The sequence below is a fragment of the Nycticebus coucang genome, chromosome 17 (genome assembly GCF_027406575.1).
Source record: "Nycticebus coucang isolate mNycCou1 chromosome 17, mNycCou1.pri, whole genome shotgun sequence".
Classification (NCBI taxonomy): domain Eukaryota; kingdom Metazoa; phylum Chordata; class Mammalia; order Primates; family Lorisidae; genus Nycticebus; species Nycticebus coucang.
Genome location: NC_069796.1, coordinates 49,349,163 through 49,372,418, shown reverse-complemented (window position 1 = coordinate 49,372,418; position 23,256 = coordinate 49,349,163). Strand labels below are relative to the sequence as shown.

The following is a 23,256-nucleotide window of genomic DNA, read 5'->3' as shown; positions in this document are numbered from 1 at the left end:
CCGAGCCAACTCCCCGCCTTCCTCCCCAGCAGACGCGCCTGCTCACTGTGTCCCTCCTCCCAAGGCCCCAGGCAGCTGCAAACTTCGTCCCTGGGGGCGCCTTTCCAGGCGCTCGGCAGGGGCTTCACAGGTTGGATGTTTTGGGAGTGTAGCCTGTCAACCTTATTTTACCCTTACTGAGCGGAATAGGGGCGAGGAGCTTGCCCTCCCCCAGAGTCCCAAGAGGGATCTTTTATCGAGTCATGAATCGGAGCGTATGCAAACTCTAATTCCATACACAGGAGGCGACTCAACCCTAGGGCACGAGAGACCGGCATGCACCGGGTTGTCCAGCACAGAGACACCTGTGCACGCAGCCCTGAGTCTTCCACTGCCCGTACCCTGTGCCCCCTCCCGCCGCCCACCTCTGTCTTTTCTCCTCTCTGGCCTTAGCTCATCCAACCCCAAGCAGCAACAAGTGCGGGGGCGGCGGCTCGTCTTACCCCGGCCTCGGTCCATGGTGCAGGCTCGGATCCCCAGGGCGCGGGGACTCCGGAGCGGCTTGCGGCTGCGGGCGCGCTGCGCTCTCAGGCCGGCCCCACAGCCAGCGCCGCCTGCGCGTCCCCTCCCCCGACAGGATGCTCGCCTGGCGCCCCCGCCCCGCCGGCGCCCGCCCCTCGGAGCCGCTCCCGGAATAGACCCAGAGCCCGCCTCGCCCCCTGGGCCGCCGGCCGGCGTCCAGTGTCCCGCACACGCCCGCGCCACGCCCAGCCTTCCGCGCGCCCTCCGCGGCCCTGCCCTCGGGGATCCGGGGTTCCGGGGACCCGCTTCCCCGCCCGCGCGGCCCGCCGCAGCCCGGACCGACGCGGTGTTCAGCTTTGCTTGCACTCGGCCAGCGATGGAGGGCTCACTCCAGCTCGGATTGCCGAGGCTTTTCCCCAAAGGAATCAAAACCCTTTTCCCTGCAGCTGCCACCCGTTTCCTGGCTTTGAGTTTATCTTCTCCATTCGGGGAAGGGACTGGTCACTAGGTGGCCTTTCCCTCAGCTCCTTCTAGCGCCAGTGGACTGCAGGTTACGCCGGCGCTATGTCAGTAATGCTTCGAAAGTGGAGAGGAACAATAATAATCAACAAAGATGTTCAAAAGAAAACCACTTGGGAAAAGGACAAAGAGGATTGCTGAAAGTGGGCAGTAACTTGGGACACTTCCAACTTTTGAGCTTCCCCGTGTATTAAAATGTGAAAACACGCCAAAACCGAGGAATAACAATTGTGGAAATGAACACTTACAGCAAATAAAATACGGTGCAATGTAAGTGCACTCTTCCTAAGGTAATTACAGGATGTGGAGAACATTGCTATGACCAGTGTGGTCCGGTAATAGGATTTAAGTTTAAAGTTGTTTGAAGAACAACTTCATCCAATTAGTGTATTGCGGTGGAAATAGGGCTCATTCCTTTATAGACACTATCATATGTCTAAATTAAAGACCCTTCATGCAGTGAAGTCCAGGCTTAATTGTCCTCCTAGACACCCTTCCTCCCCAACATGAGCAAGGCCATGGCTTTCAGTTTTGAGCAGGCCACTCCTTTACTTAGAACATTCTGGCACTGGGAACACCTTGTGCGAGAAAGGGCCTGGGACAGAGCATCTTGTACTTTTCTGGGCTGGGAATATTTTTTCCATTGTCTTTATGGGCAAGTTGAAATTAACACCGTCTCCAAAAAATTGTAACATTAATTTATTTAGTGTGTATGTGTGTGAGCTCTTGGGTGAAACGTGGTGTAATGAAAAAACCATGGGATTTGAGCTTTCCTGCTTACTAGGGATACAACTTTCTGTCTGTGAGGCTTGCTTGCTCATCTGTGCTACATGAAACCTCATACTGACCTCATAGGACTGTGGTAGAGCAAATGAAATGATGAGACAAACCCACTTTAAAAACCATAAATAGCTATAGACATGTGAGCCATTATTATGTTCCTATTCCTCCCTTGTTCTTGCCCCCTTTTCCAATTTGAAAAGGTCAGTTTAAATTCTAAAGCAGCCAACCAACAATTTACAAGTGGATTAAATTTCCAAAAGTTCACTGTTTGAACTGTGAAATACTTGGAAAAGGTTCTAAATTGCAGCTAAGTTCCCAGGCTAGCTCACTAATTCTTTAAAAATCATATTTCATTTGAAACAATTGAAAAAAAAAAACCAAAACATTATTATTGCAACAACAGATGGAGGATTTCGTTGAGATTCTTTTAGAGAACTTTAAGAAATTTTCAAGGACTTTGGAAGTATATTCCGAGAAGTGGAACAAAAAAGTCAAAAAGGCCAAAGATAATTTATATGTGCCCATGTAATAATTTATGGAGTGGAATTAACTGAACTGTGGTCTGGAGAAAACACACAAATGGGAGAACACAATCTGTACATTTTTTTTTCTTAGACAGGGTCTAATTCCCTGGGCTATAGTGCACTGGAGTGCAGCAGTGTCATTATAGTTCATTGCAATCTCAAACTCCTGAGTTCAAGGGATCCTCTTGCCTCTGACTCCCAAGTAACTGGGATCACAGGTGTGTGACACTATACCCAGCTGATATTTCTATTTTTTGTAGGGACAAGTCTCACTCTTGCTCAGGCTGGTCTTGAACTCCTGGCATCAAGTGATCCTCCTGTTCAGCCTCCCAAAGTGTAGGATTATAGGTCTGAGCCATTGTGCCCAGCCCTGAACAGTTCTGAGAATTCACAAAAAGAAGTCCTGGGGAAGGTATAGTAGTCGGATTTAGATAACTACCCATAATATCCACTAGGTGGCAAAGTTGGCTAAATTGACTACAGCTGGGTTGCTTTCAGACTAACTCTCATAGATGAGAAAGTTATTTGTTGATTTTGGACAAAAAAAAAAAAAAAAAAAAAACCAAAAAACTATATATTGTTTCTAAGCTTTTCTTTTTTTTTTTTTTTTTTGTAGAGACAGAGTTTCACTTTATGGTCCTCGGTAGAGTGCCATGGCCTCACACAGCTCACAGCAACCTCCAACTCCTGGGCTTAAGCGATTCTCCTGCCTCAGCCTCCCAAGCAGCTGGGACTACAGGCGCCCGCCGCAACGCCCGGCTATTTTTTTGTTGCAGTTTGGCCGGGGCCGGGTTTGAACCTGCCACCCTCGGTATATGAGGCCGGCGCCTTACCGACTGAGCCACAGGCACCGCCCCTGTTTCTAAGCTTTTCCGTTAGTAAGTCCTATATTCATCATAAAAACTATCCCCACTGCCCATCAATTCACTTAGACAATATTAATTGCACTCTGTTAAGTTCTGTTGGGAGAACAAAAACTAGGAGTGATTCCTATACTCAAGGAATCTACACGCTAGTAGAGGATATAGATATATATGAAATAACTTTAATACAAATTATTATATTAGATGTGTCAGAGAATAAATAAAGTGCTACTGGAGTCTATAAAGACAAAGCAAGAATTAATTACTGATCACAGAGACAGATCTGGATTACAAACATTTGGGGGAGGTGGCTGCACAGGATTTGAACAGGCAATGAAGAAATAACATTATGGGAAAAGAAAACAGTGATAGCAAAGACAGAAAATGGCAGGATATGTCTGTAAAGCAGTTTTTGTCGGCTGGATTGTGAGCTATCAGGTGGTGAGCATCAGGACAGGAATGGCAATGGAGGTTATTGATAGCTGCTTTTCTTTTCCTCTTACCATTCTCTTGAGTGCAATTCTCCAGCAAAGATTTTTTAAGGATCTGCCTCAAATCTTCCCTTTATTTTTTGTATCAAGTCTTCCAGGTTTGCCTGGAGCTTTTCTAAAGAAGTCTATGTGGAGTCTAGAGTGGAGAGCTCCAGCTCTGTAAAAAGATATCAAAGTTGGTCCCAGTGAACAATAACAGGAAGAAAGCTTTCAACTCCCTTTTGCTCCTGGTCTTGTGAAAACAAATGATACACCCCAGTCTCATTCTTAGCTTATCAGGTGGAATTGGGAAACCCTGGGAAAGAAAAATTTGGAGGCTCAGGGCTCTTCCTCCTGGGGAAAGAAACATACTCTGGCTTCTAGCCTGTTACGTTGCCTCCAGAGTCTGCTTCCACCATGGCCATCAGAATGAGCATTCCATGATCCTTATCAGACTGTGTCACTTCCCCCTTAAAAATATTTGATGATTCTCTCTTCCCCCTTAAAAATATATGATGATTCTCTTTGCTTTGCTTCTTGGTAGAGAGTCCAAATTTCTTATGGCATTCTGGGTACCTTCTATGCTGACACTGCATTGATCTCAGGAGACTCTGGGAAGAGTAAGAAAAACAACAGATGGGTGCTCAGATCTGGGTTCTTGAATTGACTCTATCACTGTGTCAATCTTAGTTCTGTCATTGGGTCATCATTGTAAAATTTCCTATTTACTTGTCTCTTATTCATACCTGCCACGACCCCCACCCCCCAATTGCAAATGCTGTGAGGATGGCTGCTGTGTCTTAATCATTCCTAGATCCCTAGTGCCTAGTACAGTGCCCAACATCTAGTAAGTGGTAATAAATATTTGTGGAGTCAGTGAATAAATGCTCAAAAACCATCCAGGCCTGCCATTACCATGTCCTGGAGTCCTGTGTGTTCTCTGGGATTGTCTCATTTGCTTTTTATTTTCAGAGGGAAATGGAATTGTAACAAGGTGTTCTGCGAGAAATGCTTTTGTGCTTCCCAGCCCCGTGTGTGCTGCTGTGGGACATGCAGCCTTTCCTTGGCTCAGGGCCCCTTCTCCCATGCTCCTTTGTGCAGGGGAAGCCCCAGAGCCTCTTGCTCAGATGTCTGCCCAGAACTGGCTGCCAGAAGAAAACCTCTCTTGTTCTTCCCAGCACAATGTCACCATTATAGCCCCCATCCAGAGAAATGACACAAGCCTGCTGGTCTACCCGGGCCCCTGGAAAGCAGATAGAGATCTAAGTAGTGGTTTCTGGGAGAAAGAGTTTCGTGGGTGGATGAAAATGCCTCCTTTCTGAGCACCTTCGGGTTTCCACTCCCAGGTACGGGGCTTCTATCAGCACTCAGGCCACAAGGCTTAGCTTTCATAGTCAATAGAGCCAAGGGCTCCCACTGATTGTGTCTGCGGGAGATGGAGCTTTTGTTTTTATGCCCAAATGTTCCATGAAGTCTCCCTTCTGCCTTTGGGTCCTTCCCCAGGAAAAGAGAACCAAGGCTCCTTAAGCAAGATTCACACCCTGAAGCACCTATGGGTCCAGGCAGGGAAGGGGGCCCTGGAGGTGGTGACAAAGCAGGGCCCTCTTGCTTCATTGGAAGGGCCAGTAGTTAGTCAACTTGGGCCTGGAATGGTCAGACCTGCTTTTTAGCAGAACCCTCAAATCCACATTCTGGTGTAAAAATCTCATTCTATTTCAAAATCAATTCTAATTGTTTTAAAACATTGCGGGGAACCAACTAAAACCCCCTGTGGGCTTAATCTGGCCTCTAACTCCCCCATGTGGAAACTTGAGAGAATTATGAACTCCTGAAGACTTCTGGAGACCCTGTCCTGCTGGGCACCTCCATGCTGAGGGCTGAGGTGGGTGCCCATCACCTAATGCTGCAATGTGGACTGATTCTCCTGAAGAGCTAGGCTGCATGATCCAACTTCATATCTGGACTGCAGGTTGATGCTAGGTTGCAGAGGTGCAAAGTTGATTTTATAACCTGGAATTAGAAACACTTTAGAGCTGAAAGGAGCCTGACACATTAGTCAGTCTGATCCCTTCACAAGTCAAATAGGGAAACTGAGGCCAAGAGGCAGGGGAGAAATCTTGTCTGAAATCACACGAGGCCTTCGAGGCAGAACCAAGAGCAGTGGCACCCAGGGCTAAAGACTTGAGGTCAGCTGAGCTACTTTGTTGAATTTGTGAGACACATTGGTGAAGAATAAGACCAGAATGAGGGAAACCTGAATTTAGTACCCTGTCCTGCCTCTGTACAGCCAAGGGTATGACTTCCAACCTCTCTGAACCTCAGATTCCTTATCTGAAAATTGGGATTACAAACACCTCACCCTCATGGTGGTGTGAGGCTGCTGTGACTGTGTATGTGGAGTGACTGGCATCATGCCTGCACGTAGTAAGCATCCTCCAAATGCCAGCTGGCACTTTAGTTAGGGAGGTAGTTGGTGTACAGTGGCCAAGTGCATGGGCTTTGGGTGAGAATCTGAATCTTTGAGTTCAAGTTCAGGCTTTGCTGCATATGGTTGTGAAACCTGGGATGAATTATTTATTAAGGGCTCAATTTGCTTGTCTGCAAAATGAGGATAAAGGTAGTACCCAGAGGATTAAATGAGTTTAAAAGTGTTTAGCACAATGTCTGAAGTGTTAGTAATTATAAGTCATCATCAGAAGTGTTAATAATTATAAGATGTAGTTAGTGTGGGTTTCCTCTGAAGAATTTGTCAGATGCTTATGGAAAATATTAACTAATACTGAAATCTCGATCACATATCCAGGCTGCCCCCTGTAGGGAGTTTGATATAAATCCAACTGCAGGAAATGGGACGGATCCTGCTAGGTTCCTCCTTCCCTGCAGGACCACCCAATGCTCCTGTGTGGGAGGATGCCAGGCTTCCAGCTCCCGAATCCCACAGAGCCTGCTAAGGAGCAGCATTTTTTCTGCATGTTTTTAAAAATTAAATAGTGCTGTTATTTTGTCGGAAGGACAAAGTGCTTGGGCCAGATGGACAATTTGTCCTAATCAACATGGGAAGGACCCTGTGTGTTAGGAAGGCAGTTACACTTCTTTTATATAACAAGAAATTACTGGGCGGCGCCTGTGGCTCAAGGAGTAGGGTTCTGGTCCCATGTGGTGGAGGTGGCGGGTTCAAATCTAGCCCCGGCCAAAACACACACACACACACACACACACACACACACACACACACACACACACACACAAAGAAATTACTTTGGAAAACCAGAAAACTCTTGGTCTGGGCCTGACAGGCACTTTTCAATGGTGGCGTGAGGCAGGCATTTCCCCTTCATACATGTTTCCTAGTGATTTCCATGTCCCATTTATGCTCTGTTGGGGGGAGATGACTACATTGTTTAAACTGGTCACTCTTTCTCACACAAACAGCAAAGAAACACATTTGTGACTCCACCATCAATGTTAATTTGCTTTGGGAGCCAGTGTATTTTTCATGACTCCTTTTGGTGGCAAGCAACAGAATCACAATGCCGACCATTTTTAACTGGGTACTTGAAGAGGTGAAGCTGGCTTTAGGGCAAGTGTAGATCCAGGAATGCAAATGCAGCTTCTACCCTGTTTCCCCGAAAATAAGACTCCCCCGAAAATAAGACCTACTACAAGAAAGATAAGACGTCCCCTGAAAATAAGACCTAGCGCATCTTTGGGAGCACACCTTACACTGTCTTATTTTCGGGGAAACAGGGTATTTTCTTTCCATCTCCCGATTCCACCTTGCTCTGTTTAGTCTTCATCTTTAGGCAGCTTCTCTTACTGTGTGGCAGAGAAAGCCACACAGCTCCTGGCCTTACACCTGGAGCGTGCAGGTGAGAGAGGTGTGCCTCTCTTCCTGCAGTTCCAGAAGTGGCCGAAAGGGAGCGCTCACAGACTGGCTAAACTGCATAACTAAGCATGAGAGCGCTTTTGAGCAGCTAAATGCACACTTCCCCTGCAGCCTGTACTACTCCTGAAGTATATCGTTCTATCAAACAAGCGATACTATTTCTAGTTTGCAAGTCTAATGGCACCTGGTGTATTAGTTTTCTAGGGCTGCCATAAAGAATACCACAGAGTACATGGCTGAAAGAACAGAAATTGATTTTTCTCACAGTTCTGGAGGCTGCAAGTCTGAGAGCAAGGAGCAGCGGGGCTGGTTTCCTCTCTCCTCTGGGTGTGGATGGCCACCCTCCTCCTGCCTCTTCACACCGTCGTCCCTCTGTCACATGCCCCGCCGCCCGTCTCTGTGTGTCCAAATCTCCTCTTGAAGGACACCAGTCAGGTTGGGCGAGGGTGCATCCCAGCAGCCTCACTTCAGCTTCATCACCTCTTTAAAAGCCCTGACTTCAAATGGAGTCACATTCGGAGGTTACCAGGGCATCAAAATATGAAACAGGGGGACACACAGTTCAGCTACAGAATGGCGAGGCTGAGATTTGCTGTCAGGGACGCTGAGCCTGGCAGTGTGCCCTTACCCATGATGCATAATGTCCTGGCCGCAGCTCATGGCAGCATACACAGAGTGAAGGCTTTACAACCTAAAGCAGCAAGGAAAATAGGAAAGTACATCCAGTGAAAACCTTAGCAAGGTCCAGGGACAGCTTGTCTGTTTAATGCCCTAGGAATCAACACCTGGATTAGAGGAGGACCCTGCTGTCTGAGGCAGGCTCTGGTCTGTCAAGCCTTGTTTGATTGTCAGAGAATCAAACTTGTGTTTTCTTCTTTCTATAGCACCTTCACACTGTTTCCCTGTGGCTCCCCCAAAACCAGTCATTATGAGGACAACGGGGAAAGAGGAGTCACCTTCTCTCTTCCCACTTCCATCAGGTAGAACAGCGTTTCCCAAAGTGTGACATTCAGATGATTGGGTGAACATGTGAGACAAGTTTAGATTGACCAATGTCTTTGAAGACTTATGGATTTATTTGAATTTGTATTACAAACGTGTAAGCCTTACTTTTACTGATATTTAGAATAGAAATATGAGATATGAATCAGTTGAAAGAAAAACATTATGTGAACAGCATGCAGTAAAGAAATGGTAAACATCGTGAAGGTGGTGTTTGAGTGGCCGAAATCTGAGAAACACTGGGATAGGTCTCCATGGAGAAGGAAATATTTCTGGTCATGGGTATAAATGTCACATTACTTTTTACCTTGATTTATCAACACACTTGGCTCTAATTTTCCCTGAGGACTAATCATGGGTGGTGAGTCCTGGCCTTTGGTTTCTCTTGTCCATGTCTCTGTGGTCATTCACACTGGATCAGGCCAAGATGTGGCCTACCCTGCACACCGTCTGGGTCTTATTTAGCTGGAGTCTCACGGGGCTTCTGAATGGCTTAGTTGCTGCTCATAACTATTTGCATATGAAGGCAGGTATGCATCACTTCATGGTGAAGACTTTTAGCAACTCAAAGTCTGATGTGGAGCAATACATTTAAAAAGTAATTCACATGGGGGCATTAATGGAGTTGGCATAATTTTGTGATATTGCTATTAATTTTAGCAGTGCTTGCCCCCACCCCCACTAATTTTGCTAAAGATGTTGAATAACAGCCCTTCTCTTCCCTATCTGGTTCTGTTCAGGGGCCAGCTGCAGTTGCTGACACCTTCCACAGCCTGTGTTTCTATGTTAGGTGCCTGGTGAGGACAGGGGATCCAGGCACAGGAGGGCTGGCTTCTTGTTCAGCTCTGCTACAATGCTCAGTTGGTCTTTTTCATGGCTGCAAAGTATGGCCACTGTATTAGCTATAAGCTCTAACCTTCTGTGATTTCTGAGGCCCCCAAAGTTGTGTTCTGCTTTATAAATGTAGGGTTGCCCTGCAGTGTTCAAAGGGGTTATGTGTGTGGGGAAAGGCCCCTTTTTAGAATTTCTGACAGTGTGAATAATATGTTATTTTGTCTGTTTATGGCTTAGAGCTGTGTTTCTCAAACTTCACTAAGTTTATAAATCACCTGGGGATCTACTCAATGTACTGAGTAGGTCCAGGTGGGGCCTGAGTCCTGCCTGGGAACAACACTTTGAGTGATAAGGTTTGTGGCAATTCCTCACGTTGAGCATGTCGACGGCCATGGAATAAGCCAGATGATCTCCACAAAGCCTGCAGGGATGAGAGGTGTCCTTCTAGACCCTCTGCGTGTTCAGGCCCCTGCCTGTCTTCCCACGTCTTCTGGGCTCAGTCTCCCCTTCCCTTGCTCCTCCCCTTCCTCACTGACATTCTTTGTTCCTCAAGTAAGCCAAGCTCTGGGCACTCCAGGGCCTTTGCATACTCGGTCCCCTATGTCTGGAGTCCTCCTACCCTCACTTCTTTCTGGGTTCTTGGTTTTTGTTCTTCAGGAGACATAGGAAGTGAATTCCTTTCTCATAGTTCCCTACTTGGCACCTGATGCAAGATGTAAATAATTGTTGGGTGCACGTGTAGGCAGGGAACAAAGGTGCATTGTGAAGTATCCTCTTGTACATTTCAGCCACCTGTCTGGAAAGGGCATGAGGGGGATGACAGAATTGGTTCTTGTTCGAGAATCATAGAAAGAGAGGTCAGGAAAGGAGTTACTTTAAATTTTTTTTTTTTATTAGTTTTTTTTTTTTTTTTTTTGTAGAGACAGAGTCTCACTGTACCGCCCTCGGGTAGAGTGCCGTGGCGTCACACGGCTCACAGCAACCTCTAACTCCTGGGCTTAAGCGATTCTCTTGCCTCAGCCTCCCGAGTAGCTGGGACTACAGGCGCCCGCCACAACGCCCGGCTATTTTTTGGTTGCAGTTTGGCCGGGGCTGGGTTTGAACCCGCCACCCTCGGCATATGGGGCCGGCGCCCTACTCACTGAGCCACAGGCGCCGCCCGAGTTACTTTAAATTTTAAGCCACATTTTTATCTTTAAAGATGTCAAAATGTGAAAAAAAGTGTGCATCTTAGAAGACATGAAGTACATTAAGTCTAGGGTGTCTTGGAGTTCATGTCAAATTAGTTTATGAAAAACTGGATTAAACAAAAGTATGGCAGGACTTTTCAGGACTTTTGGCAATGTGCACTGTAAGTTTACAAGAGAAAGGACACAATGTGTTCTTTCTTGGCACAGTGGCTGTAGCAGAGCTGCTGTGATTCACTCACTCAGAAGCCATTCCTTTTCTGCCCGCTCTCTTTTTCCTTGTTGGCAGGGGGCCTGCCCCCCACTGTCCAGGCTGAAACACTAAATGCTTAATTTCCCAGGCTTCACTTCACTCCTACTCTGGCCAGTGGAGTCTGAGTAGAAGTCTATGGAGGGTTTCCATAAAGTTGTCCTGACTACAATAGATGTGCAAAGGGAAATTTCTTTTCTGGTTTTTGATGTGGTTGTATGAGGACCTGATGCCTGGGATACAGTAGCCTCTTGTGAACATGAGGGACACGTTGACTGAGGACAACAGCCAACATGCTGAGGGTGGTGAAATGCAGAGGCACAAAGTACCTGAGCTGCTGAGTGTACCAACCCTTGCGCCTTGCACTTCTGGTTGTGCAAGACAGCATATGTTCCCAGTGTTGAGCCCTTGTGGCTGACGGGATGCTGCCTGATAAGAGTGATGAACTGGTGTCTCCAAGTCGCACAGGCTGGAACTGACTTCTGGCTCTACCAGGGTTCATTATGTGTCCTCTTGAAAGCTGTTTACTCATCTCTGAGATAGAGATTATTAATAACAGCTATCCCTTGGGTCATTTTTATAGGGGCGTAACTGAGATGATGGGTGTAAAGTCCTCACAGAGAACTTGGCATATTGTTGGTGCTTAATAATAAGGGAACTATTATTATTACTGTTTTTTGATCACAGATACTTATCTGCTGTTGGAACATCCTCCACCATCTTGAGGGACCCTGCATTACGCAGGAAACAATCTGGGTAATGTTTACAGCGTCAAATTTCCTCATACGTCCTAAAACTTCACTAAGTTTATGAAACTCAGAGAAACTGAGGCCAAAAGAGTGGCTGCTGTCTCAGTGCTTTTATTATGAAAAATGTGCCAGGTTCAGCCTCTTCCCATATCAGCCATTTCCATCCATGCTAGAAACAACAGAAGGACACAGATTTGGGTTGAAATGATGTGCTTTTATGGGAAAAAAAATATCCAACAACAATAACAAAAGCCCTTCAATCTCGCCAAGTTCTCAACTAGTTATAATGAGGCAGTTTCAATGATTGCGTCTGTCTGGGGACATTTCAAAGGGTCAGGAAAGTCAGAAGACATTGGCCAAAAAAGAGACATTGTAGGGAAGGCTGACGTGGTAAATGAGAGCACATCAGACTTCCCTTCTGACCCCTCACTTATCACCCTCTCAACTTAGAGTCTCCTCCCAGTTTACCAAGATCCTTCCTGAATTTTGTTCAGATGCAATTCTTCCAGAAAGCTTTCCTTGGTCTGCTCCAACTGCATACACACCTTTTCAGTAACATCACACACACACTTTCTCGTGCCTTCTCTGACCACTTTCTGCCTTACATCCATTATGCTTGGGTATATGCCTCATGATACCCACTCCCAGTGGGCAGGGCCCCTGTGGATTCATCCCAGTGCTCCCCTCCCCCATCCAGTGCTCAGTATTCAGCAGGTGCTCAGCATTAGCAGGTGCTCAGTGAGGGCTTGTGGAATTTAAGTCAGTTCTGCATTTGCCATTTACATCATCAGCCTCTTGAGAGTCATAATCATTTCCATTTCTTCATCCTTTCCCCATGGCCTCAAAATGGTTTGACTCAAGACATCTCCAGAAAGGAATCTGCCCCCACCAACAACCAATTCATGTTTGAAAATTTGGAGAGGGAGGGAGAGAAGGTTAATCTTTCACCTCTCTTCCAGAAGGCAAGGAGGCAAGGCAGCAGGAAAGGCAGCCATTGAGAGATCCAGGATGACTTTGGATGGTGCTGGCTAACAAATGCTTCCTTTTAGAATCTCAGAAGCAGCCACTCTTCTGGAAGCTTCTCCCATGAAACATGGCCACATATGTGGCAGGAGCTGAGGATTGGTGAGGGTCCAGAATGGTTGTCCTGCCAGCCCAGGGACCAGAGATGTAGACTGAGAATTTTTCTTTGGGACATGGCCTTTTTTCCCTCTAGAAGGGTGGGTAGAGTCTTCTGTCTAGTTGTTTTGTTGGAGCTAGGGTGGCAACGTTAGCCCTGTGCAGTGTTGAGTTGTCAGGCACATAGATTGCAATAAGGCTGAAGAATACGGGCTGCAGTACTGGGCCTCTCCTTGAAAGGGAGCAGGGTTGGGAAGTGCTGGGAGCAGTGAGGGAAAGAGGAGCATCCTCGAGGTCCTGCAGCTCCGATTCTAACAGGTGCCCTGCTTTGTCTCCTGCTCCCTTCCTCTGGTTCTCCAGGTCCAGGCCAGGCAAAGGGGACAACTGGAAATGATGGAGGGAAGGGAAGTGCCTTTTTTCTTTTCCTAACTGCGAGTCCCAGATTTGGACCAGGGAGAAAACTGCGAGTCCCAGATTTGGACCAGGGACAAGTTGCAATCCGGGGCAGAGAAGGAGGCCTGAAGAGCTGAGGAGAGGCCTAGGCCCTATCCATGTCTGTTTACTGGGGTAACTAGGAGGTTTGAGGTTCATACTTCAAACTGCATTTGTCCCCAGAGAGCACTGACCTTCTACTTGGGGGTGTTGAGAAAGTTCTTTACGGGCTCTCAAACCTCAGTGATTTTGGAAGATCGCCAGGGATCTTCCCATGGGAGGGCCCTTCTGGGGCCAATAATGTGTGAAAACCACATGGTCAGCATCAGTCCTAGGGACTTGGGAATAGGGCCCAGAAGCAGAGAGAAGAGAGACTTCATTAGGCACCTTCTTTAGGAAAGAGTGTTGGACCTTGGGGGACTCAGGTTAGGACAGATGTTTCAGTATAAAAAGGAGCTCCTTTAAAAGGATGGAGTCCCCTCAAATCCCTTCCCAGATCCCACAGCACTTAGAAAAGAGAAAGTTAAGGAGCATAAAAATATCTTGATGACGTGAGCTTGCCTGACCCAGTACAGAAAAGCAAGTCTTATGGCAGGCAGTGTGTCCCATTACACAGAGAGGATTATACCGAGCTTCAGTATAGAGATTTTACATATATCTTTATATAAATGCATATATATTTATAGTGCCTCTGCCTAGAATAGCCGGGCTTGCTTCTTCAGTTCATTCCTCTTCCAGAGGGCCAGCCGGTCGAACTCGGAGATGGTCATGCCAAAGACTTGGTAGAACTCTTCCTGGGACAGGTGGCGCTGAAGGAGGTGGGGGTTGCAAAGAGAGAACAGCGTGAGGGCATGAGGTGCAGGCTGGGGCGGGTGGAGGCAGAAGCAGGCTTTGCACATCCCCTCTGGGCACCATGTGTCCCACCCAGGCAGTGTGTGTGATGAATGTTTGCTAAATGGCTGAATCTGGAAATGAGTGTTTCCCTGGAGGTTTCCTCAATTGCTGATCTGGCTGGAGAGGCCTCCCCTTCCCTGACTCAGGTGGGACTTTAGGGACATCGTCACCTAAACACCCCTTGGGCACCCTGGTTGATCTGCCCTCTCTGCATGCCTGCTCCGTGCATTTCTGTCCAGAAATGTATATAGATTAATGCTATATTTCCTTTCTCTTTGGGAGAAAAGGGAGGGATGTCTGGGATTTTAATGTGTATTTCCTCTGTTTATGTTTTTACAAATGATCACAAAACCTGTCCATTAGGCCAGTCAGTGAAAAAAAAAAATCACTGGGCATATTTCTCATCCCACTGAAATGTCCTTTTATCTCTTTGTTTCATGAAAACAAGTATGCCAAATATGCCTGCCTTCCATAGCAGGGTTTTCCCCCTTCTGGTCTCCTTCCTTTCCTTGCTTCTAAGCAGACTTAAAAGTGTGCTACATTGTCAAAAGGTTTTAGAGTTAGAAATATATGGCACTTAAAATGTGGCAAGACATTAACAATCTGTGCATGTAGTGAAGGGTAGATGGATATTGTTTTAATATTCTTGTAACTTTTCTGGAGGGTTGAAATTTTTCAAAATGAAACTCAAAAGTAAGTTTAACAAGAGAAATCTATGGCATACATCCTATGTGCAGGCTTATTGGATTCACTAAGCTAACTGGGGATTAAAGGAGAGTCAGTGAGAATTATGTATATGGCCATACCATAGTAAGCCAGTTCTCTGGTCTGCTGTCACTGTGAGCTGATATTTTAGCCACACATTTTGAATTTCAAGCAAGGATAACTTAGATAGCTTTTGATAGCTCTCACCGGCTGCTGTTGACTTTGAATTGATTTCCCACACTTCACAGTATTGTAAAACACTAGCAATTCTTTGCATTGCACTTGTATTATGCTCAATAGTTCAAAACTACCTTTTCACCCTCATTTTTCTCATTTAATCCTTCTGGTTTCTCTGAAAATCAGGAATTAGATTTTATCCAATCGAGGGACAGGAAAATCAAAACTCAGAGAATTAAAATGACATACTTGCTCAAGAGGGAGAGTGGGAGGGAAGGAGGGAGGGAGGGAGGGAGGGAGGGAGGGAGGGAGGGAGGAAAGAAGGAAGGAAGGAAGGAAGGAAGGAAGGAAGGAAGGAAGGAAGGAAGGAAGGAAGAAGGAAGGAAGGAAGGAAGAAGGAAGGAAGGAAGGAAGCAAGCCCCGGGAAGCAGTGGAGCTGAGACCTAAGTCTGGGCCTTCTGATCCTAATGCAGAGTGTTCTCACTGCCCCCTTGGTCAACCCCATTAAAAAAATACATAAAGAAATCTATTATGAAATATTTTAAAAGTACACAAAAGAGAAAAGCTTAATGCACTTGCCCATTGGCCAGGTTCAATAATTATCAAGAGTACGCCACACTAGCTTCGTTTATTTTCTTTGTTGGAGTATGTTACAGAGAAGTCTACTTTGTGTCAATTCCTTCCTACTTACTTCAGTGTGTACCTCAGCGCACACTGGGTATTTTCTCACATAACGCAGCGAGTGAGCCAACCCAACACAGTAATTCCTCAGACTTCCTTAATACCTGTCCATTAGAAAATTCCTCTCTCTCAAAAATGGCATTTTACAGTTGGTTTGTCTGAAAAAGGATCCAAACAGCACTCACACATCATGTTTGGTGCCCCTCTTCTTCTTTTTCTTCTTTTTTTTTAATGCTATTGACTTGTTCATATTTGTTTTACTCAAGTGGGTGCAGAAAAATAATTTGGATAGGATGCTCCTTCCACAGTAATGGCTGAAGGAAGCTGCACTTTAAAATCATTTGTTATTTTTGAGTTAAAGGTGGTGGTTACTATTGACTCTCTAACTGGGTTTTTCTGCTGTCTTCAAAAATCTTCCTTACAAGGCTCCATATAAGGGAATGGTAGTCTCAACCCCAAGTTAAATATCCGTAAGAAGGACACACTGAACAGAAGCTCAAACCTCTCTCCTTCCCTCCCCTAAGGGCAGCTGGAGCTCTGTTCTCCCTTGGGTTCTCAGGCTCCCAGAGGCCATCACCGTCCATTGGTCATTCATCACAGAAAGGTGGTAAAGCAGGAAGGTTTTACAGTGGAGAAGACATGGCTGTGCAATGTTGGACATTACTGGGCCTCTATTTCCTTTTCTGGAAAATGAGAGAATTCTAGCACCTCTGTGACAGATACAGTGAGGGTGAAGGAGAGGATTCAGGTCATGAGCTCAGCATTGCAGTCGGCACACGGGGAGTGCTTGATCACCGGTACTTGCAATACTGCGATGATCTTCACATGTGCCCGCCACATAATGTGATCTAGTCCCATCTTCTTTACCTTCATCTCTTCCTCTTCTTCTCTGCTGTGCTGGTGTGACCCCAGCCACGCGCACCCCCTGCTATCCTCAAACACATTCCTGTATTAGGGAACTGACATTGGCTGCTTCCTCTGCCCAGAATGTTCTTCTTTTTCATAAAATGACTGCCTCACCTACTTTGAGTCTTTGCTCAAATGTCATTATTCAAGAAGACCTACTCTGATCCCTCTATTTAAAACTGCTCTCACCCTGCCCTCTGGCTCCCAATCCCTTACTCACCTCTCCTTTGATGTTAGCCCTTTTACTTTCTAACACACAATATTATTTATTTAATAAAATAATTATTTTATTAATAATTAATAATTTATTATTATTATTTTTTTTGTGTGTGGTTTTTGGCCGGGGCTGGGTTTGAACCCGCCACCTCCAGCATATGGGACTGGCGCCCTACTCCTTGAGCCACAGGCACTGCCCAATAATTTATAATTTATTAATAATTTATTGTTGCCCTTTTACTTTCTAACACACAATATTATTTATTTAATAAAATAAATTATTTTATTAATAATTAATAATTAATAATTTATTAATAATTTGTTGTTGCCCTGGCTAAAGTGCAGTGGCATCAGCCTAGCTCACAGTAACCTCTCACTCTTGGGCTCAAGTGACTCTCTTGCCTCAGCCTCCTGGGTAGCTAGGACGACAGGTGCCCTTGACCACACCCAGATACTTTTTTTTCTACTTTTAGTAGAGACGGGTCTTGCTCTTGCTCAGGCTGGTCTTGAACTCCTGAGCGCAGGTGATCTTCCTGTCTCAGCCTCCCAGAGTGCTGGGATTACGGGCATGCACCACGGCAACAAGTCTTTTTTTTATTTGAGTTATTTAGTATCTGGCTCCTTGCGCAAGAATATAAGCTCCAAAAGAGCAAGGCTTTAAACAGCACCTGGCACATATAATAGACTTTCAATAAATATTTGTTGGATGAATGACTATCTACAATCTGAACTCCTGAAGCACAGATTCAGTCTTCCTTTTCAGTTCTCTCCCTGAACTGGTACAATGGTCTCTGCTCAGCCTACATTTGGACATTCCTGGGAGCTTTAAAAAAATACTAATACCCGAGCTCCTTCCTCAGATTGCAAATTAATTGGTCTAAGGTGGGTCCCTTCATGATGTTTTTAAAAGTTCCCTGGGCAATTCTGATGTTGGAGAGTGTTTCCACCCCTTAGTGCCTGCTCCACAAAGCTGCCCTGGGAGCTGTCCCCTTCAGCACCGGCAGACACTCTCAGAGAAAGGTCAAGGAGGAGGCCCTTGTTATAAATTTGAGAACCATCCACTTCCCTGGACTGCTGACGCAACACGTGAGAGCTGAAAGAACTCACAGAGCTTCCTGGCTCGCTTGCATTCTTCTTCTGCCCCCACCCTCTATGCGGGGCCAGATCTCACCATCGGGTTAGGCGGCTCATGTGCTCTTCCTGAAGAGCAAAGAGCTCTGAGCTTCCTCTTTCAGAACCCTCAGAATCCTGCACTGAATTCCACAATCACCTCCTGACACCTCTCCTAACCTGTCTGTTAGAGGACAGACAATCTTCACGCCTAAGGGGCTCAAGGTCAGGCAGAGGGAATGGATACATTGATGATCTGATACAGAGGAGGGGAGTGGTGCCTGATTGCGCTCTGGACACAGGCTAGAGGAGGCAGAGGAAGAGGAGAGCGACTCAGCCTAGAGGAGGATCTGAGGTGCAGTGAACGCTGGTGCAGGGCCCCAAGGAGTGAGCAGGGTGGTGAGATGGGAAGGGCATTCTAGGGAGAGGTGCCAGTCTTAAGGTGTAGAGGAGTTCCAGACCAGGCACTGGAACTCCACACCACGTGGACAGGTAAACGCCTAGTACCAAGCTCAGGCCCGCCTGTGTACCTTTACTCACACTGTTACCACCACTCACAATGGGCCTCTCTCTGTCTCACCCATCCAGACCCCACCTGCCTTCAAAGCCCATCCATGTCCTGCCTCTTCCTGCAAGCCTGTGTCACCCACTGCAGGTCTTAATGGCCTTCCCTGAGTAACAGCAATCTAACAGACGCTGGGGACTTCACACTCAGTACACTGCCAGATTCTGTGCTAAAGGCTCTGTGTGCGCTGGCAACTCGAGGGAAGTACGCTAATCGCTCCCATTTTACAGAGGAGAAAACCAAGGATTGGAGAGGCTGGCCCTTGGCTAAAGCAGCTCACCTAGTGATGGCAGAATCCGAGTTTGAATATAGACTAATTTATGCTTTTACCTTCTGTACAGTGCTGCTCCCCTCTCCTTCTCCATCAGAAGCACTAGATTTATGGACACCCCTCAGACAACGGGACCCCTTGAGGGCAGGCACCAAATCTAGCCCTCCTCCCGCCTCTGCAGAAGCACCAGCTCCTGGTGAGGACATGCTATTGTCATGCACCACAGGGCAGATGCTAACTGAATGGAAAAGGAGGCAGCATAGAATAGCATGGGACAGTTTTGTGCTGGAGAAACTGGTTTAAGTCTCTGCTTTTTCAACAAGCTCTGTGACCTTAATGCCACACATTCTGCCCACCCCTCCTGAGCTGGGTTAGACAAAACAACCTCTGGAATCTCTTCAAACCCAAAAGATCCTGCTCAGTTTTCTAGACTTACCTCCAAACGGGTCCGATCCACATCCTTGGGCAGTCGGTTTCTTCCTCGTGTGGTCACTAGCAGCAGTTCATAAGGGTAGATCTAAGGAGAAAGGAAGAGGATGTTTCCAGCCTGGGTGATGGGGAGTGCGCTTGTTCCTTTCAGCTATACAGTGTTTTGGTCCGGGCTCCCTCCTCTAACCAGAAAGAGCCAGAGATTAAATCTGGAGGAAGGGCAGAGACTGTTCTTCTCCTTGGGGTTGCCCAGCAGCTTTAAGGTACATTCTCCAAAAAGTCAAGGCCCAGAGAGTCTGCTAACACTACTAGGAATAAACTCAGGAGCATTTGGTATTAATTTTTTTTTTTTTTTTGTAGAGACAGAGTCTCACTGTACCGCCCTCGGGTAGAGTGCCGTGGCGTTACACAGCTCACAGCAACCTCTAACTCTTGGGCTTACGCGATTCTCTTGCCTCAGCCTCCCGAGCAGCTGGGACTACAGGCGCCCGCCACAACGCCCGGCTATTTTCCTGTTGCAGTTTGGCCGGGGCTGGGTCTGAACCCGCCACCCTCGGCATATGGGGCCGGCGCCCTACTCACTGAGCCAGAGACGCCACCCGCATTTGGTATTAATTTGTGCACAAAATCTCCTGAATGTGAGTGTCTAATATTTGGTGACTGGCAAGCCACCAGTCTTTGAGGCCCAGGGAAATGGCTTGATTTCAGTAGGCCAGAGACCTAGGGCAGGATCCAGGGAGAGTGGGCCAGAGAGGGACAGAAAAAGTTAGTCTTGAAAGGACCATCGGGGTTATTTATCTCTGTTCCCTTCCTTGTATAGACAGTGCTGTCATCCTCCTGCTGGTCCCCAATGTGGTGGCTTCCAGAATCCAGAGACCCCCAGGGTGTATGCATCTCCTTTACCTTGTACTCTGCAGAGAGAAAAGAGACACACAGAATGGAACCAGTAAGTCTTTGCTTCACATCAGTACTTGGAGTATTTCAGTCTCTCCGGAAGTCTGGCCTCCACCGCCTCCTCCTGTTGACCATGCAGAGGACCCACCCTTGTTGCAGAGAGGTGTTGGGCTGATCTTGAGATGGTTTTGGGGGGGAAAATGGCTTTTGAGATATTTAGAATAGAAATAAGTAGAATCTGAGATTGTGAAGCATATGGGTGACAGATTCCATCTTCTAGGGGAACCCTGCAAGGTTTTGATGTGGGACCCTCCTGCCTTAGTCTGTTTGTAGGAGCTGTTGAAGGCTGGAGTGAGATCATCACTGGAGTGAACATGAAGATCATGGATGTTTTCCTGGGAACCGTGAGCATTTGTCTCTGAGTGTTTTCCATTGGGGCTGGCAGGAAATTCTAGCTCAGCAGTTCAGAGAGGATGGGACTGTGTAATGGTTCTGAGAACCCAGGAGGGGGACTTGAAAGGATAAGGGATGAGTAGGGGAAAAGGGAGAGAGTGGGAAGTGAAAAGGAGGTAGAGATCAGGGTTTGGGCAGAGAGCCCAGTGCGGGGACGGAATCTGCAACAATCGTTAGCCAAAGGTCAAGTGGCAGTTCTGAGATGTACATCTGGAATCCCAGGGAAGTCCCAGGAGAAACCCTCCCCCTGCACACCCGCCAAGGCTGGCACTCACCTCGCATGCCCCAGTTGACTGCATTCATGCTGTCGTAGTGGAAGAGGTCTGCACTGGGTGTCTGCAGGGGAGACAGAGCCAGGGCTGCCCTGAGATAAGCTCGCCTCTGCCTCCCTGAAGCATCCACCATCTCCCCAAATGACCAGGGCTGCTTGGACCTGGACCTTCTCAGCACCCTCCTTCTTATGTTAGGGAAGCTTAACTCACTGCTGTAGTCCTATGCCGAGTCTGGGCACATAGTAGACACTTAGACATATCTATTTATGTGGTGAATTTCACCTCATGCTTTCTTTCATTGCTCAAACACTGTTTCCTATGAGATATGCCATTGCAACCCTATTCAAAATGACAAGTTGCCCCTTCTACGAATTCTCAATCCTTTCTATCCTGCTCATCTATTTTCCTTTCCCAAAGCACTACCTTCTAATATTCTGCATCATTTAATGTGTTTGGTATTCAGTACTTACTTTGTGTTTCTCTCTAGAAGAATAGAAGCCTTAAGGGAGGTGGGAGTCTTTGTCTTCTTTGGTCACTGATATATTCTAAGCACCCAGCATATAGAAAAGGTATCGGTTTGGATAGTTTCTGTTGAATGAATGAACTTCTAGACTCTGAGTGTGTCGAGGACAGGGTCTGTGAGTTTTTCAGCAGGCGGGGATTACTAACACAGGCCCTGGTTGCCCAGTGGTGTTCTGATCCCTTTTGGGCACTCTACCCTAAAACAGCTTCCTATTTTTGAGTCAATGGCATCCACTCGGTCCTTCTGTAGTCTCTATTCCACACGACAGCCCAAGGCATCCCACTGTTAGTCTGAGTTGGATCATGCAACACAGTTGCCAGGAACCCTGAGAGCCCTTAACCAGTGTATGAGGCCCTAGTGACATTCCTGTCTGGATCCGTGACCTTGCTCACTCCATTCTGGCCACACTGGCATAGGCCCATTGCACCTCACCACCAGAAACTTGGACAGTGCCCTTTCCTCCACCCGAATGGCTCTTGCAGGCCTTCAGGCGGTGAGTCCTTCACTTCTGTTTAAACTCAGCCCTCTCTGACTTCCTTCTCTTTCTCCACCCTCACTCCGTTTTCCACCCTAGCACTTCTGACTACTTGGATTCCTATCACATGTTTTCCTGTTTATGTCAGTCTCCCAGCTACAATGTGATCGCCACTGAAGTAGTGACCTTATTCGCTACAGGATCCCCAGCACTTGAGCACTTAGTAGGTGCTCAGTAATCAACATCAATCTCAGTGGCCCTGCCCTTTGCCCCGTCACTTTTCCTGCTGCACAGCTATCCTACTGAGAAGAAGGCAAGTCTTCAGTCCCTTTCAGCCTGTAGACTACCTCACTGCTTCCATGCAGGTTTTAGGACGGAGGCATCAGAGAGCTCAGAGATAAGCCACGTTAGAGGCAGTAGAACGGGGAGGTCAGCTGGCCTGGCTTCCAAACCTGGCACTACTACTTACTGGCTGTGAGAGTTTGGGCAAGTCCCCACACCTCTCTGTGCTTCCATTTCTTCATGTGCAAAGTAGGACTAATAATAGTAACGACCTTCCAGGTTGTGAAGGCCAGATGAGTTAGTGCAGGTAACGTGCTTAGCTCTGTCCCTGGCACAGAGTTCTTGCCCAGTAAGTACTAGCTGTTCCCTGGCCCCTCCCGTGGAGGCCTCTTTTCAGGCAGGTGTCTCAAGGGAGGGGAGCGAGTCATTGCCATTGGATTATTTCAGCTAACCCACCTCTAGTCAAGGTCTTTACCCAGCTTTCACCCAGTAATGAGCTCATGGTGGACTTCTTAGCATCCTGGGGTCAATGTACCCCAGCACAGCCCCTCTTACCCTGTGCAGCCCATTTCTTCTGTAGGCAGGCAGGGAGGCAGATTTGGAGATGAGAGGATCTGAAAAGAAGGAGCCGGAGGAATTGCCAGGAGCCTCAAGCCATGGGTCCCTCTTCCCAAGGTCATCAAATAGCTATGAATGGCCAATATTACTCCCAACCCACTGGGAAGTGGTGGGAGCCAGAGGCCAACCCCTCTTCCTGTTGATCTCCAGATTTTCAGCTTGACTGTCTTAGGAGCATCTCACCCTGGCAGAATTCTAGGCCCACCCAAGGCACCCACTCACACACTCTTCTGGCCCTCGCCTGCACACATCCACCTTCCTGTGATAGACTCTGTGCTCTGGCCAGAGGGTGGTTCTGGACAAAGGCCCTGGAACTGAAATCAAGCTCAGCACCCAGACAGGAAGGTGTCAGGTGGGGACAGGAGGTGTGGGTACAAGAGGCATGTGCTCTTTCTTTCTCTCTGGGATCTGCAGGACATGGAAATCCTGATTCCAGAACCCCAAATGGAAGCCCACAACCTGAGAAACACAATGGGGTGAACTCCTGGAGATCTGGACTGTGTAGGGACATCTATGTTGTGTGGTCATCAGAGCCACAGGGGGCTGCAGGTGAGTCAGCTTGGGCCCTCCCTGGACTTGATGGGCAAAGGCAGGGCAGGAAGAACATACCGCTGTCAGCCAGGTAGTGCGACCGAGGGGCTGCAAGAGAGAAAAGCCGAGACCAGT

The 23,256-nt window shown here is 47.2% G+C and overlaps 2 protein-coding genes across 8 annotated transcripts in view; both read right to left on the bottom strand.

Moving 5' to 3' along the window:
- The window catches only part of AFAP1L1 (actin filament associated protein 1 like 1), a 70,851-nt gene extending 70,221 nt beyond the window's left edge, over positions 1 to 630 (bottom strand). Inside the window, exon 1 of the mRNA XM_053566153.1 lies at positions 483 to 630. Within this exon, the coding sequence (XP_053422128.1) occupies positions 483 to 498 (16 nt within the window). The 5' untranslated portion in view covers positions 499 to 630. The remainder of the gene's footprint in view (positions 1 to 482) is intronic.
- Positions 631 to 11,764: 11,134 nt separating this feature from the next.
- ABLIM3 (actin binding LIM protein family member 3) overlaps positions 11,765 to 23,256 on the bottom strand; it is a 109,593-nt gene continuing 98,101 nt past the window's right edge. For 6 of the 7 annotated variants that reach the window (XR_008375166.1, XR_008375167.1, XR_008375168.1 and 3 more), the window contains 5 exons: positions 23,200 to 23,229; positions 22,528 to 22,586; positions 20,696 to 20,756; positions 19,668 to 19,984; positions 19,081 to 19,392 (listed from right to left, as the gene is read on the bottom strand). Coding sequence is in view for 1 of the 7 variants with exons in the window: in XM_053566155.1 (XP_053422130.1) it covers positions 13,815 to 13,928; positions 19,081 to 19,161; positions 19,977 to 19,984; positions 20,696 to 20,756; positions 22,528 to 22,586; positions 23,200 to 23,229 (353 nt within the window). In the remaining 6 variants the exon portion in view is untranslated. Of the gene's footprint in view, positions 13,929 to 19,080; positions 19,393 to 19,667; positions 19,985 to 20,695; positions 20,757 to 22,527; positions 22,587 to 23,199; positions 23,230 to 23,256 lie in introns of those variants that run through there. The other variant, XM_053566155.1, reaches the window with a different exon arrangement.